Below are 27,409 nucleotides of genomic sequence, written 5' to 3'. Positions count from 1 at the left end.
GACTTAGATGTTAAATTTAATGTAAAACACAGAAGGCATGGTAGGCTTAATAGCATGTAAAAAGCATGTCATTTTCCTAATTCAAGGTTACCTGGGAGGACATCCTTCATGAAATTATATAGGGAAAAAGCTGCTTTGGATCTACCCAAATCTATTATTTCCTCTATTACTTTTATTATCAGTGTTAAAGGAAATTCCATCTTCCACTTGAGCACTCACAGTCAAATTTTGGCCAAAAAAAAGGTTAAGTACAGCACTATTAAATTGCTTTCTGACCACTGTCAGAGTCTCACTGAAATTATCCTCTTCAGAACACAAGCAAGTGCATATTCTTCTGACTGTATTTCAGCATAACACACATCAAAACTTTCAGCAGCACATGACTGCAGAATATTTATGCATAACTCACTTTTGATGAATCCACTTGGATTATCTGCTTACACTGTGATTTTCTTTGAGGTGAAATGTGTGAAACTATTTTTGAACTCCTAATTTCCCAAACTTATTTTGAAAATACCAAAATAAGTCAGTACATAAGCACTCAACATATGATTTAACTTCTATTTTTCTTACTACTCAGGGCATTTGTGGCTCTCTCACAACCAGACTGACAGCTCTCTTAACCCAATCCTGAGATACACTATTAGTCCTTCTTTGCAAGGACTATTTTTTCCCCAACCTCTGCCTATGTATTCACCTAAATGTTTCTACTTCAGCAAGTTATAGAAAGCAGATATAATTTGCACAGCTTTCCTTATAACGCTATTACTTTATGCTGGTGACTAAAAATCAAAATAGGTTGGCAAAATTCAAGTAACATGCCTATGCTTTGAGAGAACCAGCAGCCATCAGCCCTGTTCTAAAATCCAGAACAGCAGCTCTTGAAGAGAAAAGTAGGATGTTCTTGACAGCACTTTCTCTAGGAATGAGACCCAGAGTTTCAGGAATAACCCTGGTTCATTTCCATACAACTATGTAAGAGTACAGTACTGGGAAACTATTCACTGGTCTTAAGAATAAACGATTACTTTGAGACTCAAGGCCAATTACTCTAGACACAATGGTTAAAACTAATCTAAAACTTCAGCCATCAGTTTAGCCCACTTTTTCCTTTAGTTTCCCTTAAGTCAGTTCACTCTCCACTGTAAGTATTCCATCAGACCATAAACTTGGAAGTTCAGTCAAGGTCTGAAAGAATTAAGAACCGAAAGACTTCTAACTCTGTCTACCAATCAGAACCACTTTAGTTTCTCAATAAGATGAAACAAATCTCCACTGCACAGCCAATCCAAGGAATCTGGCGTGCCAATCTGAAGGCCAACTTTGATGTGTTAGTGCACTAGAAATACTTATATATCAGGGTCAGAATTTGGTTTTGCAGGCAGACATTTAACCACTCAAGTCATTTATCTAGCTGATCAAAGAACAAGAAAGTTCAAGGCAGGTATGTATGAAATCTATTATTCACTTTTGGACCACTAAAGTTACACAGCTGCTTATTTAATCTTCAAAGAAGAAATTAGTCATCAGTAGCTCTGAGTATAACTGGATTACTAAATCAAACTCAGATTTTTAGGGGGGGGGGGTTAGGGACACTTCTGTATGTTAACTGTCTTAAGGTATTAAGCTTGCCTTAAATATTTTGGAAACTATGTGCCAGGGCAATGTGCTAAGGCTGGCTCTGTAAACCAAAATGGGTTCAACATCAAATTAAGGAGCTTATAACCAAATTGCATGCCTTAAAACCAAAGAGTGTCCTGGAAACTGCTGCCTTCAGTTCCTTAATAATCAAGCCATATTCTTAAGTCTTCAAAAGCTTAGATATGTAAAATACAGAAATCACTAAATCCAGTCCTCAAGAAATTAAACGGTACTTCCAAAGATATAAATATAATTCTAACAAAATGGCAACAAAAACAAACCTTAAAATGTTAAAAATGACCACCAGAGAATCTAAGTCCCCTGCCTGCCACGTTACCTGTTTCAGGACCTCCAAATTAACAGAATGGCTAACTCTAAATCCAATCTAACAGTACCCGAGAGATCAAAACTTAACAAGAAAGTAAACTGTTCTCAAGTAACAAAAGTGCTTTGCAAACTGATTTTGGACCAACGCTTCAAAAAACACAATTACTGAAATAAACATCAAATTCATCCTAACAGAAACGTCTGACATCACACTCAACTAGTCTAAGGAAGCACTTATACCTCTCTATACACACCACAAACAGATCTACTTTGGTATGACTTTTTAATTCCACTGGTGAAAAACAGCTATTAGTGATTTACAAATTTCTCCCTGGTTCTCAAGTCCACTCCTTTTCAAGTCTTAAAACTTATGCTACACGGGAAATAAAGGGACAAAAGTATTGGCCGAGAGATGTCAAGCAGAAGCCTGCAAGAAGGATCCGGAGCAGTTCTGCATCCCTTCCCAGAGCATCTCCAGGATTATCCTACCTAAACACTTTATGTAAACACGGGGCTAGTGACTCAAGCCTCCAGCCCCAATAGGTGGAGAGAAGTTTCCTCGCCTCGGCTGCACATGGTTTGCAGAAGTTTGGCTGGAGCAGAGCGGAGCCTGGGTGGGAGCGGCAGTGTAGTTAGTGCTGCAGGCGGCGGCGGCGGCGGCGGCAGAGCAGCAGGAGGCGGAGGCGGGCGGGGGGAGGGGAGGCGGCTGGGGGGGGGGGCGGAGGGGGCTCTTGCCGCCACTGCTCTCTCGCCGCCTCTCCCCCCCGGCGGGAGCCGCTCTCAGCCTCTTTGCACTAGTCGCTCCGCTCTCTCGGTCATGTGACCTTAACGTAACCGGACAGGAAAAGCCCCGCCGCCGCCGCCGCCGCCGCGCCGGAGACACCGACCGCGGCGGCAGCAGCAGCAGCAGCGAGAGGCAGAGGCGGCGGCGGCGGGGAGAGCACGGCCAAGGCTGCCCAGCGGTGCCTCCTCCACACCCCCCGCCGCAGCAGCACCGGCGACAGGTAAGCACGCAACGCCTCCACCTCCCGGGGCCGGTGCCCACGTGCCGCCCCCGGCCCGGGCTCCGGGAAGGCGGAGGGGGGGCGGGGGCCACCGGAGCTCGCAAACGGTTCCGGCACCAACGGTGGCAACAAAGAAGAATGACCCCCGTCCCGGGGCTCCGGGTGAAGGCAGGCGGAGGGTCCGGACCACACGGGGACCCAGTTCTGGGAAGCGAGGGCAGGGGCGCCCCGCGGGGGCGGGGGCGGCTGCGCCTGGCGCCGGGGCTCTGGCCGCCTGACAAAACCATCCCCCGGAGCCAGGCGGCGGCGAGTCGGCGGCGGCTCCATCCGGGGCTTTGCGGGAGGGGGAGGGGACGGAAGCCGAGAGGGCGGGCGGCGGATCGGAGGGAGGGAGGAAGGGGAGGGGGGCGATTCGCGTTCCGTTCCCCGTTGCCGGTCCCTCCCTTCTCGCCGCCACCGCGAAGTGCGTCCCGAGCGGCGGCGGCCGGTGAGCGTCCCGCGCTGGAGCCCTGAGAGGCGGGCCCGTCAGGTGCGTAATCCTTCCGACGCCTCGCCGCCGCCTCCTGCTGCTGCCGCCGCTGCTTCTTCGGCGGCAAGGCCGCGAGCTGCGGAAGTGGGTTTGGGGGAGGGGAGCGGAGACGGAGGGGGAGGGGAGGGATCCGGTCCGACCGGAGCAGGCCCGGCCTCTCTGGCGCTTCTCCCAGCTGCAGCGGCTCCTACAGCTGCTGCCGCTACTGCTGCGGCTCCGCCTCCCCGCTCGCGGGCGGGGGCGCGCACGCGCGCTTCCGGCCTCCTCGGGTCTCGCGCTGTCTTCGGCTCTCGCGCGCGCTCTTCCCCTGGCCCTGTCTGACCACCCCCCGCCCCCGGCGCCGGAGCTGTTGCGCCAGCCGGGGCGTTGCGCACGGCGTAGGCGTCGGCATTGTGTTAAACTCCGCGGGACTTGGGGAGAGCGCGCGCGCGCACGCGGGACCGAGGGAAGCGGAGAGCGTGCGGCGTGGCCGGAGTGCGTCGCCCCTCCCCTCCCCTTCCCTCAGCCCCTCGGGTATGGGGGCGGGGCCGGGGTGCGCGGCGCCCGGGCCCGTCGGGCCCCTGCCGGTCTAGCCGGCCCCGCCCCTGGCCGGGCCCCCGCCCCCCCCCCCGGGACGGGGCGGGGCGAGGCAGGACGCCGCGGCCGTTGGGCCGCTCCCCTGCGGGCGGGGTGGATGGAGGCCTCCCTGGGCGCCGCCTGGGTGGACTGCTGCGGCCCGGGCTGCGGGTGTGGGCGCGTTAGGCCGGCAGGCTCGGGCTTCCGCTCCACGGGCAATCTGCGCCTCCGCTGAGGCCGAGGTTAGCCCGGAGCTGCGCTGTGGTTTCTGGCTGCTTTGCCTTGGGGTGTGGGACCGGCGTCCGAGCCGCGCTCCCGGCCAGCGCGGCCCTCGTCTCCCACTCCCCCACTCCTCCGCCCCAGGGCTCTGAGAAGGGGAGCTTGGGGGCGCGGAGGCTGCTTCCCCGGCCCGAGGCGTTTTTCTTGTGTAGCGGAACCCCCAAACCATTGATTTTTTAAACAGGCTAAAAAGAGAACTGATAATGCATCGGTGCTTAGGAAGCAAGGTTTTTGTCGCGTTTCGCTGGTAGTGAAAGGAGGCAATAGGAAAGCAAGGGTAGCAGGGCAGGCAAGAAAGTGATTGGGCCGGATGAAAATGCAGACAGTTTTTGCTAGGCCAATTGACTGCGAGAACTTGGAACTGCTGAACTCCTAATTATGCCTTAGGGAAATACCCCCCACCCCCGCCCCACCGCTGCAGTGTTCATTTGCTCTTCATCAAATACAATGGTCCCACTTAGTGTGTTTCCATTCTACTCATTTGTATAAGTTTTTGTTGCAGTGAAGCATAAAAAAGGTCAGAATTACGAGTTCACGGGCTCACACGGAGCTCCGGGGTGCTCTGGGTTTCCCTAAATGGGATGCACTGTCCTTTTTAGGACAGATCATCTATGTCGACCCTGACGGAGCACGGGAGCAGGATGTACATATCACTAGCATTTTAGTTTGAGAGGCCTGAAGCTTCAATAGGAAATCAGAATTAAGCCATTTTAAGTCCTCCGATTTATTACAAAGCAACATTCATTGTTCAAATAGATTTTATTTTGCATTTTAAATAACAGGCCGTTATTAAATAATAGGATGTACATGCAGGGTGTTTTCAAACTGTTAAAAGGTAATTTTTGAGAAAAAAGTTCTAATACTGCATTCCTTCAAAGTGGGCATTTCTCAATAAACTTGTGGTTTGTAGGTTATTTTCTAGCCAAAGAATTGACCTGTTTATTGACACCATGGTAAGATCTCAAAGCACAACTTTATACCGGTGGTATTAAGTGCCACAAATAGTAGTGGAGAAGACCATGAAAGGGGAACAGATAAACCGCCCCTAAAACTTTGCTGTACTGTATAGCCCAACCACTTGACAGTTTTAAAGCTTCTCTCAAAGAGGGTGTAAATAAATGGTGCTCTGCAAACTTCTGCTGAAATACTCCAGCAGCAGAGTAAACACTGTGCATGTTTTAGGTCCACGATGACAATTTCTTTTTTATCTTAAAGATTAATATGGGGGCGCCTGGGTGGCTCAGTCGGTTGAGCGTCTGGTTGAGCATCTGATTTCGGCTCAGGTCATGATCTCACTGTTGGTGAGTGTGAGCCCAGGGTCAGGCTCTGTGCTGACAGCTCAGAGCCTGGAGCCTTCCTTCAGATTGTCTCCCTCTCTCAAGTTTTTAAAGGTCAATATGAACTTTGCACTGTCCTCAAAGATCTGTACCGTTTTAATGTAAAAATTATGTAAAATATAAAGTTTTATCCACCTTGACCTTTTAAGATGTGCCTTGTAAACGCTACATGTCCCGGAATAGGGGGATGCGCTTTCCCCAGCTTGAGAATTCCAGACCTAGAGGTAGAAAGTGAAGGAGGCTTCTAAGGCAGGTATGTGGCATTGGCTGGGGATCAGCTTTGCAGTTGGAGACCTGCCATCTCTTACCTGTCTCAGTGCTGCATCCCCAGGCCCGCTGGCCTTTCCCTGAAGTCAACTTGGAACATTGAGCAGGTAGTGTGGTTCCAGCCTGTCACTGTAAAGGAAGGACTGCTGGTCTGCTGAAGACTTTACCATAAATTTCAGAGTGCACGCGGCAGAAAAGGGAATTTATCCCTTTTCCTAATTCCTTATGGTCGCTAAGTATGACTCTGAAAACCTAAAAAGTAATTGAGAGTTTTTATTTTCCCAAAGAAAAAAAATTATAAACATTCTAAGCATTAGCTCGAGAACATTTTCTAAGCCTTTTTTATGTTCAAGTTAAGTTATATTTTTATTAGCAAATGAAACTTAAATAATTGAAATATTACTTTGAATCAATAGCAAATAAGAGCTAGTGTTTTACAATGCCAATATGCCATTGAGAGATGGAGCCAGTAGCCGCAGAACCAGGAGTTGGCAGTCCAGGATATTTTAGGACTTTTTTTTTCTGTTATGAAGGCCAAGTTAGGGGCTAGTATTTACACTCAAGCACATAATTCCCAGTTCATGTGGATGAGGTACACATCATATAACTTTCTGACTTCAAGAAAGCCCAGTGTGCAAAGACAGGAATTTATAAAGCATTTTTATGTATCTGACGACTCACAAAATGGTTCTTTTTACTTTGTAAGAGGTTTTACTTTACAAGAGGTATAGTTCCATTAAATTCTGTACACGCCTAAGCTCTGCACCAAGCAAGGATGAACTGTAAGAATCATCTGAGAATAGTTTCAAAGTATATTTGTGTTCTACACCATGCCTACCTAGATGCTTAGATTCTCTGAGCCCCAGAGTAATTTCTGAAAGGGGTTGTCTAAGTGTGTTCTACAGACCGTTGTGAATCTCCAGGACCCCCTCAGGGTTCCATGAGGTCAGAACAACTTGTTTAATAACAAGATGTGATTAGCCTTTTTAGCTGTTGATAAAATGGGTCAACGTTGGAAAGATCTGCATAACTCGATGAGCTGACATTTTCCAGTGACCGATGGGTGATGTTAAAAACTGTGCATAGGTAAAAGATCTGTTAAAAGAGCAAGATAGAGGGGTGCCTGGGTGGCGCAGTCGGTTAAGCGTCCGACTTCAGCCAGGTCACCATCTCGCGGTCCGTGAGTTGGAGCCCCGCGTCGGGCTCTGGGCTGATGGCTCAGAGCCTGGAGCCTGTTTCCGATTCTGTGTCTCCCTCTCTCTCTGCCCCTTCCCCGTTCATGCTCTGTCTCTCTCTGTCCCAAAAATAAATAAACGTTGAAAAAAAAATTTTTTTTAAAAAAAAAGCAAGATAGAGCAATGAACTTTCCTTCCATTAGAGTAGGAAATTTTCATTCATTATGTATTTTTAGATCGCACAGCTAAACTGCAAGAAACTGCAACTTACCAAGTTTTGGTGTAGTATCAAAGAAAAATGTCCACAGTCACCTAGAAAAGCTATTAAAATATTTATTTTTCCAACTGCATACGTGGGTGAGGTTGGATTTTCTTTGATATTCAACCAAAAAAGATATCACAACAAAGTAAGTGGAGAGGCAGAGTAAATGCAGAATCCAGTTGTGTTCTATTACAGAGATTTGTAAAAACAGCAAATTAAGTTTTCACTTCTGTGTGATCATATGTAGGTTTCCTTAAAGTTGATTATAGCATAATGCCTTTAGAATTATCCCTTTAATTAATATCAAGTCTTTATTAGCCGTAAATCTCTGATTTGTGGCTCCTTGACACAGCCTATCCCGGAACTACCTCCTTCTGACCTTCACTTAGAAATTAAAAACTAACTCCAATGGTAACGTCAGCAACACGTAATCGAAAAGGCAAACTCTTACAAATTCAATGTTTTTCAAATTCAAAGTAAGAGCTATTGATTAGTTTATGTCCCGCCTTTTTCTCTTTACCGTCAAGGAGGCTTGACTAAAGAAATGTTAAGAAAAATACATCAACCTGTCACCACAACTAATTAAGACACATTTCCTAGCTTTGAGATACAATTTGAAAACATTAAAATTCAAATGACTAGTCCCATTCAGGTTTACTTTATAGACCCTAAATATTAATTATTAATAATACTAATTGAAAAAGCAGTTTTTTCATCATGGTAAGTGGTCTGAACTACTTGAAAGAATCAATCTTACTTGTGGGTAGTGCTTTTTCTGTTACTGATGTGTCCTGTGCATTACAGTATTCATTTATGCTTCACTTAAATAAAATTAAAGACTTCAGAGGACCCTTTTAGTGCCCTTGAAATGGGTAGTCTAAGTGGTGTTTAGTATCTTAGGAGAGCTATTATCCTCAAAAAGTGAGTCATCAGTTCCCAAGCGCTGTTTTGGTCTTCTCTCCTTATACTGGAAACATAGGAGGAACTTGGGTTGTCAAACATAATATGATGGCATTGGCCCATTCAGCCGCACCTCCAAACGATGAGTAACTTCCGTAAGGATCAGCTCCACCTTTGCTGTGTGCTGGAAGCTGAAAGCTTCCACATCTAGGGAGTGTCGCACTATCAGTGTGGGAAACAGTGGCGAGGCATTAAATTATATAAACGGTCATTTATACTTAGCTCTGGAAAGTGTTTTTTACTTATTTCCACATGTGTCTTACACCCTCTGAGTTTGCTTAAGGAAAAGAAAACTTTGTACACATGTACATGCATAAAGAAGGCATTCTACGAAAACCCACTTTTAAGAATGGTCTCCCCTCTCCATCTCCACTTTTGTTCAGTGCCTTTCTGCTCACTATTCTGATTTAAGAAAGACAAATGATTTTTTTTATTTAGTTTTTTTTTTTTTTTTTTAAGTTCCATTTGTAGTGTTAATTGGTTGAGGGCTTTATATAGGTCTTCAGTTTCATGTCAGATTTCATGTCTGCCCTGGGTGACTAGGATTAATTAGTGACAGATCTGTGGAGCCAAGTAGTACAGAGGAAAACGTGTGAAATTTACACCCGGAAGACCAGGGCTCAGATGACTTCTGTTTGCCGTTATAACCTCTCTGAACTATCATGTAGTAATTTAATGTTGTGACTTTTGGAGTCAGATACACCCGGCTTCTCCAAAGACTCTCAAGACATAAATCACAGCAGGACTTCAGAGCTCCAGACCAATATAACCAAAGTATACTTCATACCTCTCCTTGGTCATCTCAAAAGTGTCTTGGTCCCAGCACATCTGAACATAACCCTCGCGATCTTCCCCATAAAGCTGCCTTTTTGCCTGTCTTCCCTCTCCTGGTGGGAATCCCCACGATCTCTCCAGTCACACGAGCGAGAAATCTAGGAGTTATCTTGGACACCTCAATTTCCCCCACCCTCCTCCCTCTAACTCACCAACCGATTCCGTTGAGTTTTTATCTTCTAACTACGTTTCGAATCCTGTCCCTCTCACCCCATCCTGATGGCCACCACCCAGTCTGTCTTGTCTCTTCTAGACCATGGGAAGGTCTCCCCTCACCTGGCTCTTCACCACTCCCGCCTGCAGTGTGGCCATCCTGTCACTTCCGCTGCAGAATCCCCTCTGGTGCCTCCCTGTTGCTCTTAAGATAGGAACCGAAATCTTTAAGAAGACCTGAGTCTCCAACTTCACCTAGCCTATTCCTTTCTGGCTCTTTGCCCTTCAGCCACACGGACCTTCGTTCAGTTCCCCAGTTGCACCTTGCTCCCACGTATCCTGGGGTCTTTGCAGATGCTGACCTCTGCCCAGAATACTCCATCCTTGCCCAGTTAACTCTTCTTCAAATATCTGCTTAACCAAGGTCTCCTCACAGAAGACTTCCCTGACCTCCAACCCGCAAATTGGACCCCAGTGCCTTATATTTTTCTTCACATTGTACATTTGTGTACTTGTTTGATTCTCCCCCTTGAACTCTGTCTGTATTCTGCATACCCTTGCATCCACTGTGCCTGGCACCTCAGAAGGCTTTCACCAAAAGCATGACGACTTCCCAGATCTGCGTCTTAGGAGCTGGCCTACATGTGGGCAAGTTACTTAACTTTTCTAACTCTGGTAGATTCCTTCTGGAGAGAGGGTAATTGGTCCCTGGTACATAATAAGTGGTCACTAATTATTAGTGCTGTGGTTATTAATATTATAATTAATACCGAATAGCAAGGAAATGATATACCATGGTATTGTTGAGGATTAAATGAGGAGTGTAAAGAGTATACTGTAAAGTATAAAGCACTATTCAGAACTTAATTGAAGTTCTGAAGTTCATGAAGAAGGATGAAGTGACATTTACAAATAAAAGACTTGGTTGGGGGCCTGGGTGGCTCATTCTGTTGAACGCGGACTCTTGGTTTCAGCTCAGGTCATGATCTCGTGGTTTGTGGGATGGAGCCCCGCGCTGGGCTCTGTGCTGACACTGACAGCGAGGAGGCTGCTTGGGATTCTCTGTCTCCCTGTCTGGCCCTCCCCTTCTCGTGCGTGCATGCTCTCATTCTCTCTCTTTCTCTCTCAAAATAAATAAACTTTAAAAAATAAAAAACTTGGGGCACTTGGGTAACTTAGTTAGGCATTGGATTTTTGATCTCAGTTCAGGTCTTGATCTCAAGAGTCATGAGTTCTAGACTCACGTTGGCTTCCATGCTGGGTATGAAGCCTACTTTAAAAAAAAAAAAAATCAAAAACTTTTGCTAAAATATAGCTCCCTTTCCATTGATGTGACTTTTTAGGTTAGTCTAGGATCATCAGAAATTTAACTTCCCGCACAGCACCCAGCTAGTCAGAGGCCAAGCCATGTCTGGCACTCAACATTCTTCTCTCTGAACATATAGTTATTAACAAACATATAGTTTTTTTAAACATCAGACAATATTCTAGGTACTTGGAATAAAGTAATAAATGATAAATAGGACTCCATGCTGGCTTTCTGGAAGCACCAGGCAGTCATAAGTAGACTGGCATGTTCACAGGTGCTCCAGGGGGAAGGAGAGCTTCCTGATCTTAAGGACCCGGAAATTCTGCAGAGGACAAATAGGGCTGGGGCTGGGGGGCGGTAAGTGGTGAGTCCCTCTGGAGGTGGCACGTTCAAAGGTCTGGCACAGAGGTTCTAAGGCCCCCTTCAAACGGGCCTCCTTTCCTGACAGTGGGAATAAAATCAGGGGCTGAACTCAGCTTTGAGAGCGAGGCCTCTGAGCAGGGAGTGTTGCAAACTGCTGGGAGCCCAAGATTGGTCTGGGCTTCTGGACCTTCTGGTTGTAAAGAAAAATGCCCCTCTTCAGCTTTATCTCATTTCATCCAGTGTTTCCGAAGTGAGCGAAATAACATCACTTTGTCTCCATGATCATTAACATATTCAGATGAAACTGGGCTTGTGGTGATGCTTGAATTTCCGAACAAGTTGGATACTTGATCACTTCGTAAAGATCATCAAGTAGATAATCTTATATCAAGAAAAGAACCAGGCACAATTTAATGTCATAAAATTTCATGTAGTAATTTTTTGTGCATGAGAAAATGTATTCCCTATAATGAATATAGTGCCAACAACCCTTCCTTCAGAAAAGTATTCTGACGTTATGTCTTTTCTACCCATTTATATTTAGAAGTCCCCCGTCCTACAGGGTACCTGAGTAGCTCAGTCAGTTGAGCATCTGACTCTTGATTTCAGCTCTAGTCATGATCTCACAGTCATTGGATTGAGGAGCCCCACTCCAGGCTCTGCACTAGGTGTGGAGTCTGCTTGGGATTCTTTCTCTCTCTCTCTCTCTCTCTCTCTCTCTCTCTCTGCTCCTTTCCCTTGCTTGCATGCTCACTCTCTCTCTAAAATATATATATATATTTAAAAAAAAAAAAGTCCCCCATCCTACAGGATATGTGAATATTTTATGACTTTTCTTGCAGAATAAAGAGGGACTGATACTGTTGGACCCCTAGTTTTGAGGTTGGTTGATTGGTTTTTAGTAGGTCTGTGAAATCGTAAAGTCTGGAAACCATTAGTTTGGATCAGCACGAGAGTATGTTGTGCAGAGTTAAGCAGGGGTTGGGTCATGCAGGGCCGGGTAGGCGGTGCTGAAGAATTTGGGTTTCATCCTAAAGGCAGTAGGGAATCGCAGAAGGACTTTAAGCTGGTTAGTAACATCAGATTTGACCTTTGGGAAGATCATCCTGGCTCTTCCCTGTGGATGGATTCAAGGGCAAGAGCTAGAAATGAAGAGATGAGTAGGGAGGCAGAGCTAAGGTGGTGGGGGTAAGGAGTTGAAGTTGGTGAGCCCCAGGTGACTGACTGAGAAGTGAGGGAAGTGAGGCCCTAAGTGGCGTGGAGATCCCTGCCTTGGTCAAAGAGTGGATGGCTGTGCCGCACACTAAGCTAGCGATACAGAGGGAGCAGGTTTGTGTCCGTGGCTTTTGTTGTCTTTGGGGGGAGATGAGGGTGAGGGGAAAGGGGACTTGAGTTGTCTTGCCTATCCTGAATTGAGGGGGTGCTGCGGTATGGCCCAGCGGAAGTGGATTGGATCCCCACAGGGAGTCCACGGAAAGAAAAGCAGGCTGTGGACAAAAGGCAGAGGGGCATCAGCAAAAGAGGAATCCTTGGTGGCGATGAAAATAGAACAGGCAGAGGTGATAGAAAACCAAAGCACAGTGGCCTCAGAGCCCAAGACAGTATTTATGGAGCAGGAGGAAGGGTATTAAATGCCGCAGAGAGGTCGAGTAAGCATACTCTGTGGGGCTGGGGAGCAGAGGTCCTCTGTGACCTTGCTGAGCCATTTCAGCGTGGGGAATGGTGGGGGGTGGGGGCACAGGAGTGATGCTGCTGGTCAGCAGTTGGTGGGAAGGGAAGAGCAGACATCCATTTCCACAAAGGGGGGGTGACCTCCACCAGAACCCCCCCCCCCCCCCCCCATAAAAGATGTGCCGTCTCAGCCAGTGCAGCATAGGCTGCATGGAAATGGCTCTGAAGGGGCCTTGAGGAGGAAAGACTTCAGATGGCAGTGCTGTTGGCTGGGGGGCACTGCCTGAGATGCCCCCAGGCTTGGGGACCCCCCCCCACTCTGTCTTCTCGGACTCATTCACATGTGTGAGACTCTAGGGCGGAGTCTTATTTTTCTCCCTGAGAAAGGTTTCTTTGGTCTCTGAAGTACGATTTTTAAAAATGTACACGGTTTTGTGTTTCCTATGTGAATCTGGAACATTCTTTCCATTTTCCCTCCTCTTGTTTGGTTTTTTTCCCATCCCTGAGACCCCTGTACATGTGTTCTTCCCTCTATCTGTAAAAGACATGTTCAGTTTGTTTCCTATTCTAGATTGAATAGGAGATCTCTAAATTGAGATCCTAAAGTAACTGGTAGACTCGCTTAAAAAAAGAAACATCTCATAGTTTTCTCATAGCTTCATTCTTACGGTCTTAAAGAAAAAAAACATACGTTTGTTTGTGGATTGAGAAGCCCTACCTTTTGCTCTATGGAAGGAGAGGCTGTATATCCATTAATGTAAGAACAAAAACTTCAAAGTCCTGTCAAACACTGATCAGTTTGATGACATTAAAACATAAAATTATATGTCAGAAATCTCTGTAAAACAAAATTAGAAGAAAGTGAGAAAAATATTAGCGGCATGCGGTAAAGGGCTCGTTTTTATTACGTTACAAAGGGTTTTTACAGATCAATAAAAAGACAAACAACCTGATTGAAAACCAGGCAGAGCTCATGAGGGGAATGCAGGAGGAAATGTAAATGATCAATAAACACAAAAATATACTTCCTCTCATCATTAAATCCATAGAAGGTAGGAAAACGAGCGTGGATTTGGCAAAGATTCTCAAAGACGTGGCCGTAACACCCAGTGTGGCCAGAGTGTGGAGAAAGTGGCGGAGGGGGTTGGTGGATGGACAACTCACTATTGTGTGTCCGTGATCTTTGAATTTCTCGTAACAAGTACATATACTTAAAAGCAGCGATAAAAACAATATTTCCGAGGGGAGCCTGGGTGGTTCAGTCGGTTAAGCGTCCGACTCTTGATTTTAGCTCAGGTCACGGTCTCGCGGTTCACAGTTCGAGCCCCAGGTCGGGCTCTGCGCTGAAATCACAGAGCCTGCTTGGGATTCTCTCTGTCTGCCTCTCTCTCTCTGCCCCTTCCCGGCCTGCTCTCTCACTCAAAAAATAAATAAACATTTTTTAAAAATGTTGTTTAATCATGTTATAGGAGAATATAAGAATATTTCCAATTAATTGTAAACACACTTGCACATAGCACGTCCCAGCAAATCAAATGACCCTGTTGAAATCTCACTTCTTGCGCTTTCTGATTCTATAATCAAGGGCAAATCAGCTAACCTCTCAGCCTGTTTCCTCATATATAGAATACGAATAGCAGTAATACCTCAAATACCTTAGCGTGAAATTAAACGAAGAGCATATGGAAATGAATGGTCAAGGAAACACACCGTAAATAACAGCCACTCTTGTCATCATCATCGAGAAATAAATAGTAATATGTTCTCGCACTTGAAGCTGCTGTCTGTCCGTGAATGACACCTGAAACCACCTAAACATGTAGGGAACCATGATCAGAGACAGAACACGTGAAATAGTGTTGGCAGGTTGCTCTTCGAGGTGTATTACACTTTCTTGTAGAGAAAGGCAGGTTAGTAGGATGGAAAAGGAAGTCGTCTGGCGCTTTTCAGAGAACAGCCTTGAAGGTGAGCTTCTAAAAGTTATATCCTGGTAGAGGTCAGGTTCGAGTGATGTTTCTTTGTAGCCCCTGCCACCCTGCAACCTGGCACCGTCTCTTGTTTTCATCCTGAACCCCAGGCCTCGTTTTCTGTGTCCCCTTCCTAATCTTAGCGCTTTCCCCTGCACAGGAAATATTGGGGGACGAAGGTCCTGATGCTTTCCACAGATTTGAACATATAACTGAGCCTACGGTGTAGGTCTGGGTACCCAGATTGCTGCAGCCTTAAGTGACCCTCCTGCCTTTCATGTTTGGATGTAACTCTGGATAGAAAACACGAGACTTGACATCCTCCAGTCTTGCCTTGTGACCTGATCGGTCTCTTACGGTATTGATCCGTCTCGTTCGTTCCTTTCAGGTAACACTTGTTAATTTCTGAATCTGCCAGATCATCCCTAGAACAGGAAGGAGAATGGGGAGATCAGTACCAGCTTAGTAAGAATTGCCATGATCTGTTTTTTTTTTAAAAGCGTATTGATCATGTATTCTCCAAACTAGCTTTCCCAATTCTGTAGTTAAACATCATAGTTATCCTTTTTTTATTATTATTATTAATCTGGCTAATTAATTGATGTGTGGTGGGCTTTTCTTTTTTTTTACTTTTTATTTTTAGACAACTATAAATACACATGCAGTTGCAACAAATAATAGAGATCCCGCAAGCCCTTTACTGAGTTTCCCCTAGTGGAAACTCGGTAAACTGAGTTTCCTACTTGCTAAACTGTGCTCCCACATCCTGGCCAGGGTGCTGACGTTGACACAGTTGAGCTGCAGAACATTCCTATCACAAGGATCCTTCATGTCGCCCTTCTGAAGCCAAACGCATTTCCCTCCTGCTCCCCTCACCCTCTGTTACTAATCTGTTCTCTGTTCCTATGATCTTGAAGAATGTTAAATACGTAGAATCATGCAGTATGTGACCTTTGGGGATTGGCTCTTTTCCCTCTGCATAATTCATCCACCTTGCTATATGTACGTATCAGTAGTTCATTTCTCCTTGCTGGCTGTGTTGTTTCCTGTGGTGTGGGCCTACCACACTGCTTAACTGTTCATCCGCTGGGGGACACCTGGGTTGTTGCTAGTTTTTGACTATGAGGAATAAAGCTGTTGTGGATATCCACGGGTAGGTTTTGGTGTGAACATAAGTTTTCATTCTCTGGGATAGATGTCCGTGAACATAATTGTTCGATAGGACGGTAGTTGCATATTGAGTTTTTCTAAGAAACTGCTCTTTTCTGGAGTGGCTACACCATTTTACGTTCTCCCCCAGCAGTGTTTGAAGAGTCTGCTTCCTTGACATCCTTGTCAGCATTTGGTGTTGCCATTACTTTATTTTGGCCATTGTGATAGGTTTATAATGAAATCTCATCGTGGTTTTCGTTTGCTTTTCCTTAATCGCTAATGATGTTGGCAATCTTTTCATGTGTTTATGGACCGTTTGCATATCCTCTTTGGTGAAATGTCTCTTCAAGCCTACTGCCTATTTTCTGAATAGATTTTTTTTTTCCTGTTGGGTTTTGAGAATTCTTTGCATATTCTCTATATACCTGTCCTTGGTCAAAAGGTTTGCAAAGGTTTTCAAATATTTTTCTCCTGGTCTTTAGCTTGCCTTTTCAGCCTCTTTTAACAGGACCTTTCACAGAACAAAAATTTTTAATTTTAATGAAATCCGACTTACCATTTTCTCCTTTTATGGATTATACTTTTGATGTTAGGTATAAAAACTCTGTATCTAATGCTAGATCCCTAAGATTTTTCTCCCATTTTTTTCCCCCGAAAGTTATAGTTGGGTGTTTTACCTTGGAGTCTGTAATTCATTTTGAGTTAATTTTTATAGAAGGTATGAAACTTAGGTCAGGGCTTTTTTTTTTTTTTTGGTCTATGTCCAGTTTATCTACGCCATTTGTCAAAAAGATTGTTCCTGCACTGAGTTGCTTTTGTGAGTTCGTCAACAATCAGTTGCGTGTATTCATGTGGATGCTCATCAGCCCTGGGTGCTCATTCTGTCTCACTGGTCTGCATGTTTGTCCCTTCGACAATACCACACAGTCTTGGACACTGTAGCTATCTGATGCATCCTGAAGTCTGGCTGACTCATCCCAATTCGCTATTCTTTTTAAAAAATTATTTTAGCTCTTCTGGTTTCTTTGGCTTAACATTATACATTTTACAATATCCCTATCTATAGCAACAAAAAAATCTTGCTAGAATTTTAATAAGAATTGTGCCAAACCTATGTACAGACTTGAGAAAAATTTATGTTCTTACTGAGCCTTCCTAACTGTAAATACGGTACATCTTTCCATTTTGTTAGATATTCTTTGATTTTTTTTTTCCCTTCAGCGTTATAGTTTTCAACATACATGTTTTGTTAGTCCTATACATGTTTTGTGAGATCGACACATATGTATTTCCGTTTTTGAGTGATTGTAAATGGTATTATATTTCTAATTTCAGTGGCCACAAGTTCAAAGTTAGTGTATAGAATTACAATTGACTTTTTCATGTTAATCTTATAGCCTGTCAGTGGTGTTGCCAAACTCATTTATTAGTTCCAGGCGTTTTTTTTGTAGATTCCGTGGGATTTTTTTCTGCATAACAACAATGTCATCTGGAAATAAGGACAGTTTTAGTTCGTGTGTGTGTGTGTGTGTGTGTGTATGTGTCTGTCTTTTATTTCCGTTCTTCCTTTATTGCAGTGGCTAGAACTTCCAGTACTATGTTCAGTACTGAGAGTGGGCAACTCTGCTCATTCACAGTCTTAGAGAGAAAGCATTCGCTGCTTATAACATTGAGTCTACTGTTAGGTATAAAGCTGATCTGTGTGTAGTGAGCTGTTATAAATACTCTTTGCGGGAAAGGAGCAGTCTCCTGATTTGATGAACCGTCCCCTTTAGAGGCACTTCGCCTGCTGGAGATAGATTCAGGCCAAGTGGTTTGCTACGGTGGGTGAAGTGTAAGGAATGAAGACCTTAGAATCCGGACTCAGAACACGCAGATTTAAATTTTGGCTCCCCTGCGTTGGAGATAGATGGCCTGGGCAAATTATTTACACCTCTCAAAGCCCAATTCCTCCTCCACAAAAAAGGGAGAAGAGCACCCTCCTCCGTCCTGCCTCCGGGAGTGCAGGCATCCAGGGGAGTAATTGTATCACTGCCAGGGGCGGCCCTGCCCACACTGTGGGAGCTGGAAAACTGCCCCAGTTTAGTGAGATCTTCACTGTATCCTGCTGTGGCCCCACCCCAGCACCTTAATTGGTCTCTGTGGAAGTTTTGACAGTTTCTGATAGGTCGTTAAAATTTGCATTTGGAATCTTAAACTATAAGACTAGCGGATCTGGGGGTGTTGGCTGTCCCAAGAGCAGACAACTGAGTCCGTTTCGTGGGCAGATCACGTAATCCCCCGATTCACGGTCAGTGTCATCATCTGTAAAATGGAAGTGAAGACAGAGTTACTTCAGCGGGCTGCTGCGAAGACTGAGTGAGTTTACGTAACATTGTTAGCATGACACGTTAGCTGTGATCGTTACTGTCGGTGACTGTAAAAAAGGACACATACTTACTTGTGAATCACCTTTCTTAAAAAAAAAATTGTTTGCTTTGCAGATTTTTAAAAAAATGGATTTGGCCAACCATGGACTTATTCTCCTGCAACAGTTAAACGCTCAGCGAGAGTTTGGTTTCCTGTGTGACTGCACGGTTGCCATCGGCGATGTGTACTTCAAGGCACACAAATCAGTTCTTGCTTCATTCTCCAATTACTTTAAGATGTTGTTTGTCCATCAGACCAGGTAACTAACGTGGTTGATAATAATCTAATGACTGTAGACGCTGAACTTCCATGGCCCTCTTTCCCTCTGAACCTGCTCTTTGCCCATCCAGACCATGGGTCTCACCTCCTCTCCCTGGAATCCTAGGCTCCCAGGCTCCCAGTTTTCCCTCGTGACCTCACTTGCCAACCTTGCTCATCTTGGTTGCTCATGCTTTCAGTAGCCATTGAGAATCCCTGACCGGCAAGCCCTCAGCAGAGCGCCCCCCACCCCTGCCACCCCACCCCACCCCCACCCCCGCTCCCTGGACCCTGGCTGGGTGTCCCCTGCACAGCAGGATCGACAGCGGCCCCCTGGATCCCTTTCTCCCATTCCTCTGGCCCCCCACCCCCACCCCCGAGTCTCCCCCCACAGACCCCTGAGTACCCCCCCTACTCCATGCCTTTCCCAATCTTCATCCTGGTCTGCCAGTCTAATGGGAAGCTGGAGGGCATGAATTCCCCAGCTTCCTTCTTTTTTTTCTTAAAACATCTCAGTCTACCTCCGTATCTCTGCCTGGTTTTTCCTTCCCATCTCTCCTGCCTCGGAGAAGAGGACCCTGGATGTCCAAGGAAAAGGGATCTTCCTCCAAGCGTCGTGCTACCAGATCCCGCCTCTTACTTTTTTGTTCTGTACTTTTCACCGCGCGCTCTCTCCCCACGTTCGAGTCCCCGAAGGATCCACGCCCCCGACACCCAGTGGTGGCGTCTACTTGACTTACAGGACGGTTTCTCCTTTATTTCACTGTGGAAGTGTTCAGAGGGCGAACCGCAGCCTAGCTCGTGCGCCCCCCACCCCTCGTCCCCGCTGCCACCGCCGTGTCTGCCCCATCTCTACCGAAATGATTTCTCAAACGTCACCTCTTGATCAAAACCACGGCTCTTCTCTCAGCCTCTGGCTTCTCAGCCTCAGTCCTAGGCAGCATTTGCTGCCTACTGTTTTCTTCCTCTCTCAGGGTTGTTCTCTGTGCTTTGACAACGCAGAGTGTCCCGTTCTCCTGCCCTCTGGGAGCTGTGCTGAGTTTTGGTCTCGGGCCCTCCATGCTTCTTTCCATATGCACTCTACCCCAAGGGGAGCTGCTAGTGCTCCTGGATTTTGCCTCTGCTGGAAACCACCAGTTCACAGCTCTGGCCTTGACCTTTCTCTGTGTCCTCCAGAACTCTGCTTCTCAAGGCCGTGAGGCTGGCCGCTCGTGGGCTTGAATGGAGCTATGTGCCGGTCTGAGGCGGAGTTAGGCCTTTTCTGGGTCGTTCCCTGACCTCCCTGTTGATCTCCAGGTGACCTGTTCTTCAAATCGCTCTAAAACCCTATCCTCTGGTCCCCTGAGCCATGTTTCCCTCACACCCCTTTTGCATTAGTCCTTTCCTTCCCCTTCTCACTTCCTTCCATTTCCTAATCATTTTCCACGACTGTGAGATTAATATTTCTGAACAGTGCTTTGACGGTAGGACGCCTTGGATCAGAAATCCCCTCCGTGGTGTTAGTCCTTTGATCACAAACCTGCAGGATCGCCTCCACTCATCAAAACAGCACACACATTCCTTGTTCTCTTTCAAGGCCCCGCAGGCTGGCAGCCTGACCTCCAAGCCCCCTTGGGACCGCCCCTCCCACCAGGCCACTCCACTCCATCAGCCCAGCGCCCCGCCCCCCCCCCCATCCAAAGTGATCAAAAGCCACTTCTTTCCTCTCCCACATCTCCTAGCACTTTATTTTTGCCCGTTACAAGATCCACGCGTTTTCCCTGTGTTGTTCTTTGTGTATTTCTCTCCCCTCCTCTTTTGTAAGTGTCTTGAGGGCAGAGACTGGGTTTTACAAATCTTTTTGAAAGCCCCAGTGTATAGGTCCGGTATTTGTACATAATAGCCACTTGTTAAATGTCTGGGGGAGCAGAATGGGGAAACAATAGGAATAATGGCAAGCAGAGGTTGCTTTATCTCAGGCACTAAGGATGTTCCCTTTTAAGGATATGGAGACTTCATAACTAATGGGTACTTAGAAGTCTCCACACAATGAATGAAACTGTCTTGAAAGGAGGAAGATTTTCATTTGGCGGAGTAAAAGAATACAATATAATGAGTTTTAAATAGATGCAAGAAACTTAAATGTAGGGCAATTAAATGCCTTTGTAACAAGGAAATGTGGGATCTGTGTGGATAGGAGTCCCAAATGTAAGCAATCGAGTGTTGTTGTTGGAGGAGGCACGCGACATTTCTCATGGACACCAAGCAAATCCTGGTCGAAGGCCAGAGGCACGCTTTTAAACCAAGGCGTTTTTTGCAAGGTTGCTCTGAACAGCCACCTGACTACCCAAAAGGTGGACTGAGAATATGGTTTTTTGCACACTTGGTTTAAGCGTGTTTTAATGCCTGCAGAACCACTAGCTATATCTCTGTCTCGTGTGCAGCACTCTGGGAAGTTTTAAATCTTGTAGAACTACAAACATAGAGCTCCCAAAAGTAAAACCGCAGAGGGGCAAGTTTTGCTAAGCACAACCTCCTGATGAGGTCGGACATTATTTAAAATTCCTTATTTCCAAAGTTCATTAAGCCCATCTTTTACTTTGATATTCTAGTGAAGGAAAAATTAAAACTGAATTACGGTGAAAGTTTGCGTGAAGGGCTCGTAGCTGTGCTAAAACTGTGTTTTTCCCATAAAAGTGTTGTCTCAAGCAGACATCTGCAAATCAAACCACATAGGTGTAATTATCTTGTGGAGAGCTATGTCCTTCCAGAAGGACTTGGAAATGACTGAAGTCTGGCCCAGAGCAAGCTGAGAGGTCTAGCTGCCTGGAAGGGAAAGCAGTCAGAGAGATGGCTGCAGTGTGACCTAAGGAGCTTTTTTAAATAACTTTTTTTAAGGGTCTCCATGTGTATATGTGTGCATGTGTACTTTGGCTTCAAGAAAAAAAAGTCAAGCAATGAAGAGAGCTGGTTTCTGGGAACCTCCCTGGGCGCCGCATGAACTCCCAGAGATTCCCCGCCTCCCTCTCCCTGGTGCGTCCTCACCAGCCCAGTGGGCCACTTTGGGGCCCTTCTCCCTCCGGCCTGGCTGGGTCTCCCAGCCCCATTTCTTCCTTGCCTTCAGAGACTGCACACAATTCTTTAAAATCTGAGCTCTGCTGAGTCACCACCCTTTGTGGCACTAGACAGAGGACAACCTGTACAATAACAAATGAGGGGAAATGACAAAACTTGTAACAAAATTTTGATGGAAAGAGGCCCTGCTTGCTAGTTCCCGCTCACAGATGCTGCCCCCGTTTGGATTTCTGCCCTTCCCTTTTCTTTTTGGGAAGCCACGGGTCCCTTCCTTCTGCCTGGAGGAACATTCCATCCTGGCAGAACAAGGGTGCCCTATAGTCTCCTGGGAGTACTTTGTACTCTAAAGGCCTATGGTTTCCCCGTTCTCGATTTCGGAGGGGATTGTTTGCATGACTAAAGTATTCCCCACACATGATCCCTGAAGCTTTGTTTTGAATATTGAACTTCCCTAGAGCACCTAAAGGCATCCCAGTATACCCCCAGTATTGTTGGCAGTCGCCCTGTGCTTAAAGGGAAGACCGCCTGTGTTTGCATTCCTATTTAAAGGAAGATAAATAAAGCACTATAAAAGACTCCAAAGGAAGATGAGCGAGTGATCTGTGTGTCTTTTTAAAAAATAGAATCACATAAGCTCTGTTCTTTCTGCTGCTAAAGTGCTGCCACTTTTTATTCTTTGACTTTTCATACTTTGTAGTCAGAGGTTTTTCACATGACTAGTGTATGCATTCATCTTGAAATATACACACGTTGATAGCAAAACAGCAATTATTCAAATCTGTTGTTATAAATTGCTATTACAGTCACCTTTAAAAAAATAGAATAAAATGTTAAATTTGGAAGAGCAAGGTATACTGTTACTATTTTAGCATGTTGGAAAATATTTATTATTAAGATAAACAGCTAAAGGAGACAAAAAGTTATAATAGTAAGTGGTATAATAAAAAAAAAAAATGATTAGGGGTGCCCAGGCGGCTTAGTTGGTTAAGCGTCCGACTCTTGACCTCACTCAGGTCTTGAGCTCAGGGTCATGAGTTCAAGCCCTGTGATGGGCTCTGCGCTGGACTTGAAGGTTACTTTAAAAAAAAAAAAATTATAAATTCTAAAGGCATTCAGGGAAGCTGCCTTTGAAGTTGAAAATGCATTGTCTATATTGTCTGTAGAATATAATTCACTGAGTGGATGATAGCACATACCTCATAATATATAGATAGATATCATTGCTTTCTAATGATGCATTCGAATTTCTGTCATTACTGATGGTTTAGGAAGAGTTCTTTGGGACTTGAGTATAGCTGCTTGACCAGAATGATGTTTCTGGAATGAGGCAAACACGAACGTCTAAAAGTTAGAAAATCAGCAATGCCACCATCTGCTTTAGGTGTCTCAGATAAATCACCTAACTTTTGGTGATCTCAGGTTCCAGATCTGTCAAATGGGAATAATCAGATCTGCCTTAAATGCCACATAGGATTGTTTTCATGCTCTACACAATTTTGGTGTCACGGGTTTGGAATTAGACCAAGATTTAGTTAGACCCTCTTACTAACTCTGTGGTTTTGAGCAAAGTAGGAATCTCTTTGAGCCTCAATTCCTCATCCGGAAAATGAGAATTAATGGCAACTTAATGAGATAATGCCTGTGAAGCCCAGTTGTAATTCTGGTGACGGTGATGGTGATGTTTTGGTAAGTTGTCCCGGAACTATTTTGTGATGCAATCTAGCAATACTGGGAAGGTAATCCGGCCCCAGTAGAGCTAGAATGTACCTCCATCTCTTAACGGTGCTTCCTCCTCCATGCTGGAGGGAGATCAGGGAGCTGCAGAGCACAGTCAGGTTTTCTTTTTCTTTCACTTTTGTTGCGTTGCTCTCAGGCACTGGTTCATTCTAGCCCAGGCCCTCACACACCCCCCCACCCCCCATGTCATTTTACAAATGAAGAAACTTTCTTATCGGGTAGATTGCTTGATTTACTTTGAAAGATCACCTGCTGAGCTCTGGATGGCACTGGGTCAATAGAAGATGCCAAGACTTTTAGCCAAAGATCTCCTAGAGTCCTACACAAAAATATAGTGTGATATGATAGAAATGTACATAGATTATGAGGAGAAAAACTTCAAGAGTCTAGGGGCTAAGATGTCATATTTCTTTAACGTGAACTTTTTGGTTCCCAGTCCTCGAAAATCTATTTATTGTATTTCTCTCTGTTCTTAATATAATTAAATTACATAGGTGCCAGTTATCTCCCTTGAGTATTCCATTTCACGAAACACTAACAGTAAGAAATGGGGAATGTTCTCGTTTCATTTGCCTTTTTTTTTTTCTCCAGAGTTCATGTTATCATTGGAGACGCGAGTTGACATTTCCTTACAAATTGTTCACTTGTTTCTTTCAGTGAGTGTGTCCGTTTGAAACCAACTGACATACAGCCAGATATTTTCAGCTATCTCTTACATCTGATGTACACGGGAAAGATGGCGCCTCAGCTGATTGATCCCGTTCGGTTAGAACAGGGGATCAAGTTTCTGCACGCTTACCCACTGATCCAAGAAGCTAGCCTGGCCAGCCAAGGAGCCTTTTCTCATCCCGACCAAGTTTTCCCGCTGGCCTCTTCCTTGTACGGCATTCAGATTGCAGACCATCAGCTGAGACAAGCCACCAAGATCGCTTCGGCACCCGAGAAACTCGGGCGAGACCCACGGCCGCAGACCTCCAGGATGAGCCAGGAGCAGGTGCCCGAGGCCCCACCGCTGTCTCAGCTGACGTCCAATCTGGCCCAGGTGAATCGGACACATCTGACTCCCTCGGACCCCCTGCAGACCTCGCTGTCTCCAGAACTCGTTTCCACTCCCGTGCCTCCCCCTCCCCCTGGGGAGGAGACCAATCTGGAAGCCTCTTCGTCCGACGAACAGCCCGCATCCCTCACCATAGCCCACGTCAAGCCGAGCATCATGAAGAGGAACGGAAGCTTTCCCAAGTACTACGCCTGCCACCTGTGCGGCCGGCGCTTCACCCTCCGCAGCAGTTTGCGGGAACACCTCCAGATTCACACCGGCGTACCTTTCACGTCCAGCCAGCCGGGAGAAAGCCGCGTGCCCCTGTCTCTTTGTAGCAACGCAGCCGACCTGGGCAAAGACACCATGGAAGTGCCTGAGGCTGGGATGATAAGTGACAGTGAGCTGCAGCACATCTCCGACTCTCCCATCATCGATGGGCAGCAGCACTCGGAGACGCCCCCGCCCTCGGACATCGCGGACATTGACAACTTGGAGCAGGCGGACCAAGAGAGGGAGGTAAAGAGACGCAAGTATGAGTGCACGATATGCGGCCGAAAGTTTATCCAGAAGAGCCACTGGAGGGAGCACATGTACATACACACCGGGAAGCCTTTCAAATGCAGCACTTGTGACAAGAGTTTTTGCAGGGCCAACCAGGCCGCCCGGCACGTATGCCTCAATCAGAGCATCGACACGTACACCATGGTGGACAAACAGACTCTGGAACTCTGCACGTTTGAGGAAGGGAGTCAGATGGACAACATGTTGGTACAGACCAACAAACCCTACAAATGCAACTTGTGTGACAAAACGTTCTCCACTCCCAATGAGGTTGTTAAACATTCGTGCCAAAACCAGAACTCGGACGTTTTCGCCCTGGACGAGGGGCGGTCCATTCTGCTGGGCAGTGGGGACGCAGAAGTAACGGAACCTGACCACCCAGTGTTAGCTTCCATCAAAAAGGAACAGGAAACAGTGTTGTTAGACTGAATGTTACCTATCTTTTTAAAAAATGTCGTTTTTACAGAGACTGTCTCCTTTCCCTTGCCCCAATTCAGAACTGTAGTTCTCCATGGCATGATACAAACAGGTCCCTGGTCCCTTTGTCCACCTCACCCCCTCCTCCCCAACCCCAGCCCTTCCTCCGTAAAGGCTTTGTGCATTATAAACCTGGAACATGTTTACTTTAATTCAAGGGATATTGGAAAGATAATGGTCAGTAGTACTTATAAACTCAAATAGATTTTGAGACGTTTTAGATGATTTAAAAGCAAACTTGGAACTAATGAAGGGTCTGTTAACAAAACACAACAACTAGAATGCAATTTGGTAAGCTAGAATTATGACTTTCCCTGGGTAAGAAGTCTTCCTTCTCAGAAAGTGTTGGAAAATACAGCATGCTTCTTAGAGATACAGCTGGGCTGTGTACTATGCAAAATCTAGGTGTGGGGGAAACTTTTAACCCAAGAAAACACTCTCAGTATTTATTCTCCAGGTGTCTTATTTCAGAATGCATCCTTTGAGATTATGTCCAGTCGAGAAAAATCATTAGCTAAGAAATCTACTTGAACAGAACACAAGAGAGTAAAAGTAATAATGTGATGGCAATCTTAATTTTTGGATAGAACATGACAAAGCTGTGAGTTGTGTGTGTTTGTAAGAGAAAATGTGTGGGTATTTGCTATAAACAGGTGAATTAATGCACATGCCTTAGCTAATTGCTGGCTTCTTTCAAAGTTGAACAGTAACAAAACTCTGTTTCAGTTTCTGACAAATCTGTCGGTTGTTTTAAAAATCAGATTTGAAAGTCCTGTGCAGTAGATTGTCTTTCTGAATAGAAAATGACACGCTATTCCAGCAGTTGCCAGTGTTAAATCTGTTTTAGCACCAACCAGCTGCTTCAAATCAGTGTGCACGTAGGAACGTGGATCCTAGAGGGGAAGTTGTGAGCAAAGCATGTGGTGACTTTAATGACTTTAAAAGTTAATGCTAATAGTTTACTGGCAACATTTGTTGAAGCATCAAAAATGGCAAAGAAAAATCAGGACAAAAACGCCTAATTGCTGATTGGAAAAAACAAAAAAAAAAAAAAACCCCAAAAAACAACTTGATTTTGATGTTAGTCTCCACTTTTTTTTTTTTTTAAACACCTGAAATTTCCTCCATTGGCCTGAAAGCAGTAAACTGTGTCCACGAATCTTTCCTTACGCCAATGACAGAATGGTCTCACAGGACTAAACAGGAGCCAGAAATAAGGACCGAAGGGGAAAGGGAAAAACAGTTCATAGCTGTGCTGTACGTATATGTTAAAAACTGAATATCCCGTCATCCTGTTTCATGTATAGTTGAGTTCGCAGATTTGTAAGTTTTTATACATACTTTCATGGAATAAACATTTAATTAAGTGAGTATTTTATTTTATCTGTGTATCAGTTCGTCTGCCCAAAAAGCAGAAGTAGAGACCAAGGCCTCTCTTTGCTGCCTCTCTCTGTCCATCTGCAGAACCGTGGGCGGGTCCCCTAACTTGAGCAGCATTTTCGACATCTGCAAAACAAAGACAGTGGCAATTGTGGATCGTCATATTGTGGGAATCAAATAAGTCAACTGTATCCGAAAATGCTATGGACGGTCCAACCTTGGCCAGGAATGGATCTGAAAGTCCAACTTTTCCAAGGAAGAAAGAGACCAAGAGGCGTTTACCTAAAAGTGACACACGTTCATGCTGTGTAAACCTCGGTTCTTAAATATTGAGAGGTTTCCACTGATTTCCTCTGTTGAAACTATATTCACATCTCCCAATTTAAATGAAAGTCTTGAGCCAAGTTAACTTCTCTGAAATTCTGTGGAAGGGGAAATCCAGGCATGCCTCACAGCCCTCCACAGCACTCCAGGCAGCCTCAAAGAGACATGGGATGTGGCCGGAGGCTCTTAAACAGCAGAAAGTCATGGGAATCACGAGGGATCTGGTGGGTGATGAGAGAGGGTAAGGCGCCAGCCAGCCCTAGCTCACTTCCCGCAAGTTGATGGAGGGGGGAAGGGCAGGACCTGTGTTCAGCTATTCATTATGGGTGGGGTGCAGGGCTCTTAAGCGATAGTCTGTGGCCACCTCCCCTGGGACAGACCTGTC

At 45.6% G+C, this 27,409-nt stretch overlaps 1 protein-coding gene across 3 annotated transcripts; it reads left to right on the top strand.

Moving 5' to 3' along the window:
- The first annotated feature begins 2,844 nt into the window (after nt 1–2,844).
- On the top strand, nt 2,845–26,690 carry ZBTB2 (zinc finger and BTB domain containing 2). 3 transcript variants are annotated; one of them, XM_047859893.1, is made up of 3 exons: nt 2,845–2,972; nt 18,269–18,453; nt 23,901–26,690. In XM_047859893.1, the coding sequence occupies exons 2-3, from the start codon at nt 18,281–18,283 to the stop codon at nt 25,270–25,272; spliced, it is 1,545 nt and encodes a 514-aa protein (XP_047715849.1). In that variant the 5' UTR covers nt 2,845–2,972; nt 18,269–18,280; the 3' UTR covers nt 25,273–26,690. The 3 variants fall into 3 exon arrangements, with proteins under 3 accessions (XP_047715849.1, XP_047715852.1, XP_047715850.1); XM_047859894.1 differs by lacking the exon at nt 2,845–2,972 and adding an exon at nt 3,376–3,501; XM_047859896.1 differs by lacking the exon at nt 18,269–18,453 and having other exon boundaries at nt 2,847–2,972.
- Nucleotides 26,691–27,409: the final 719 nt, after the last annotated feature.

Source organism: Prionailurus viverrinus, chromosome B2, assembly GCF_022837055.1.
Source record: "Prionailurus viverrinus isolate Anna chromosome B2, UM_Priviv_1.0, whole genome shotgun sequence".
Classification (NCBI taxonomy): domain Eukaryota; kingdom Metazoa; phylum Chordata; class Mammalia; order Carnivora; family Felidae; genus Prionailurus; species Prionailurus viverrinus.
This window is presented reverse-complemented; position numbering and strand designations above follow the sequence as displayed.

What these genes read in the sequence shown, in the direction of transcription:
- ZBTB2 (XM_047859893.1), top strand. Translation starts at nt 18,281, where the DNA reads ATGGATTTGGCCAACCATGGACTTATTCTCCTGCAACAGTTAAACGCT. An exon ending in TTGTTTGTCCATCAGACCAG is followed by an intron (nt 18,454 to 23,900) that starts GTAACTAACGTG and finishes TGTTTCTTTCAG; the next exon opens with TGAGTGTGTCCGTTTGAAAC.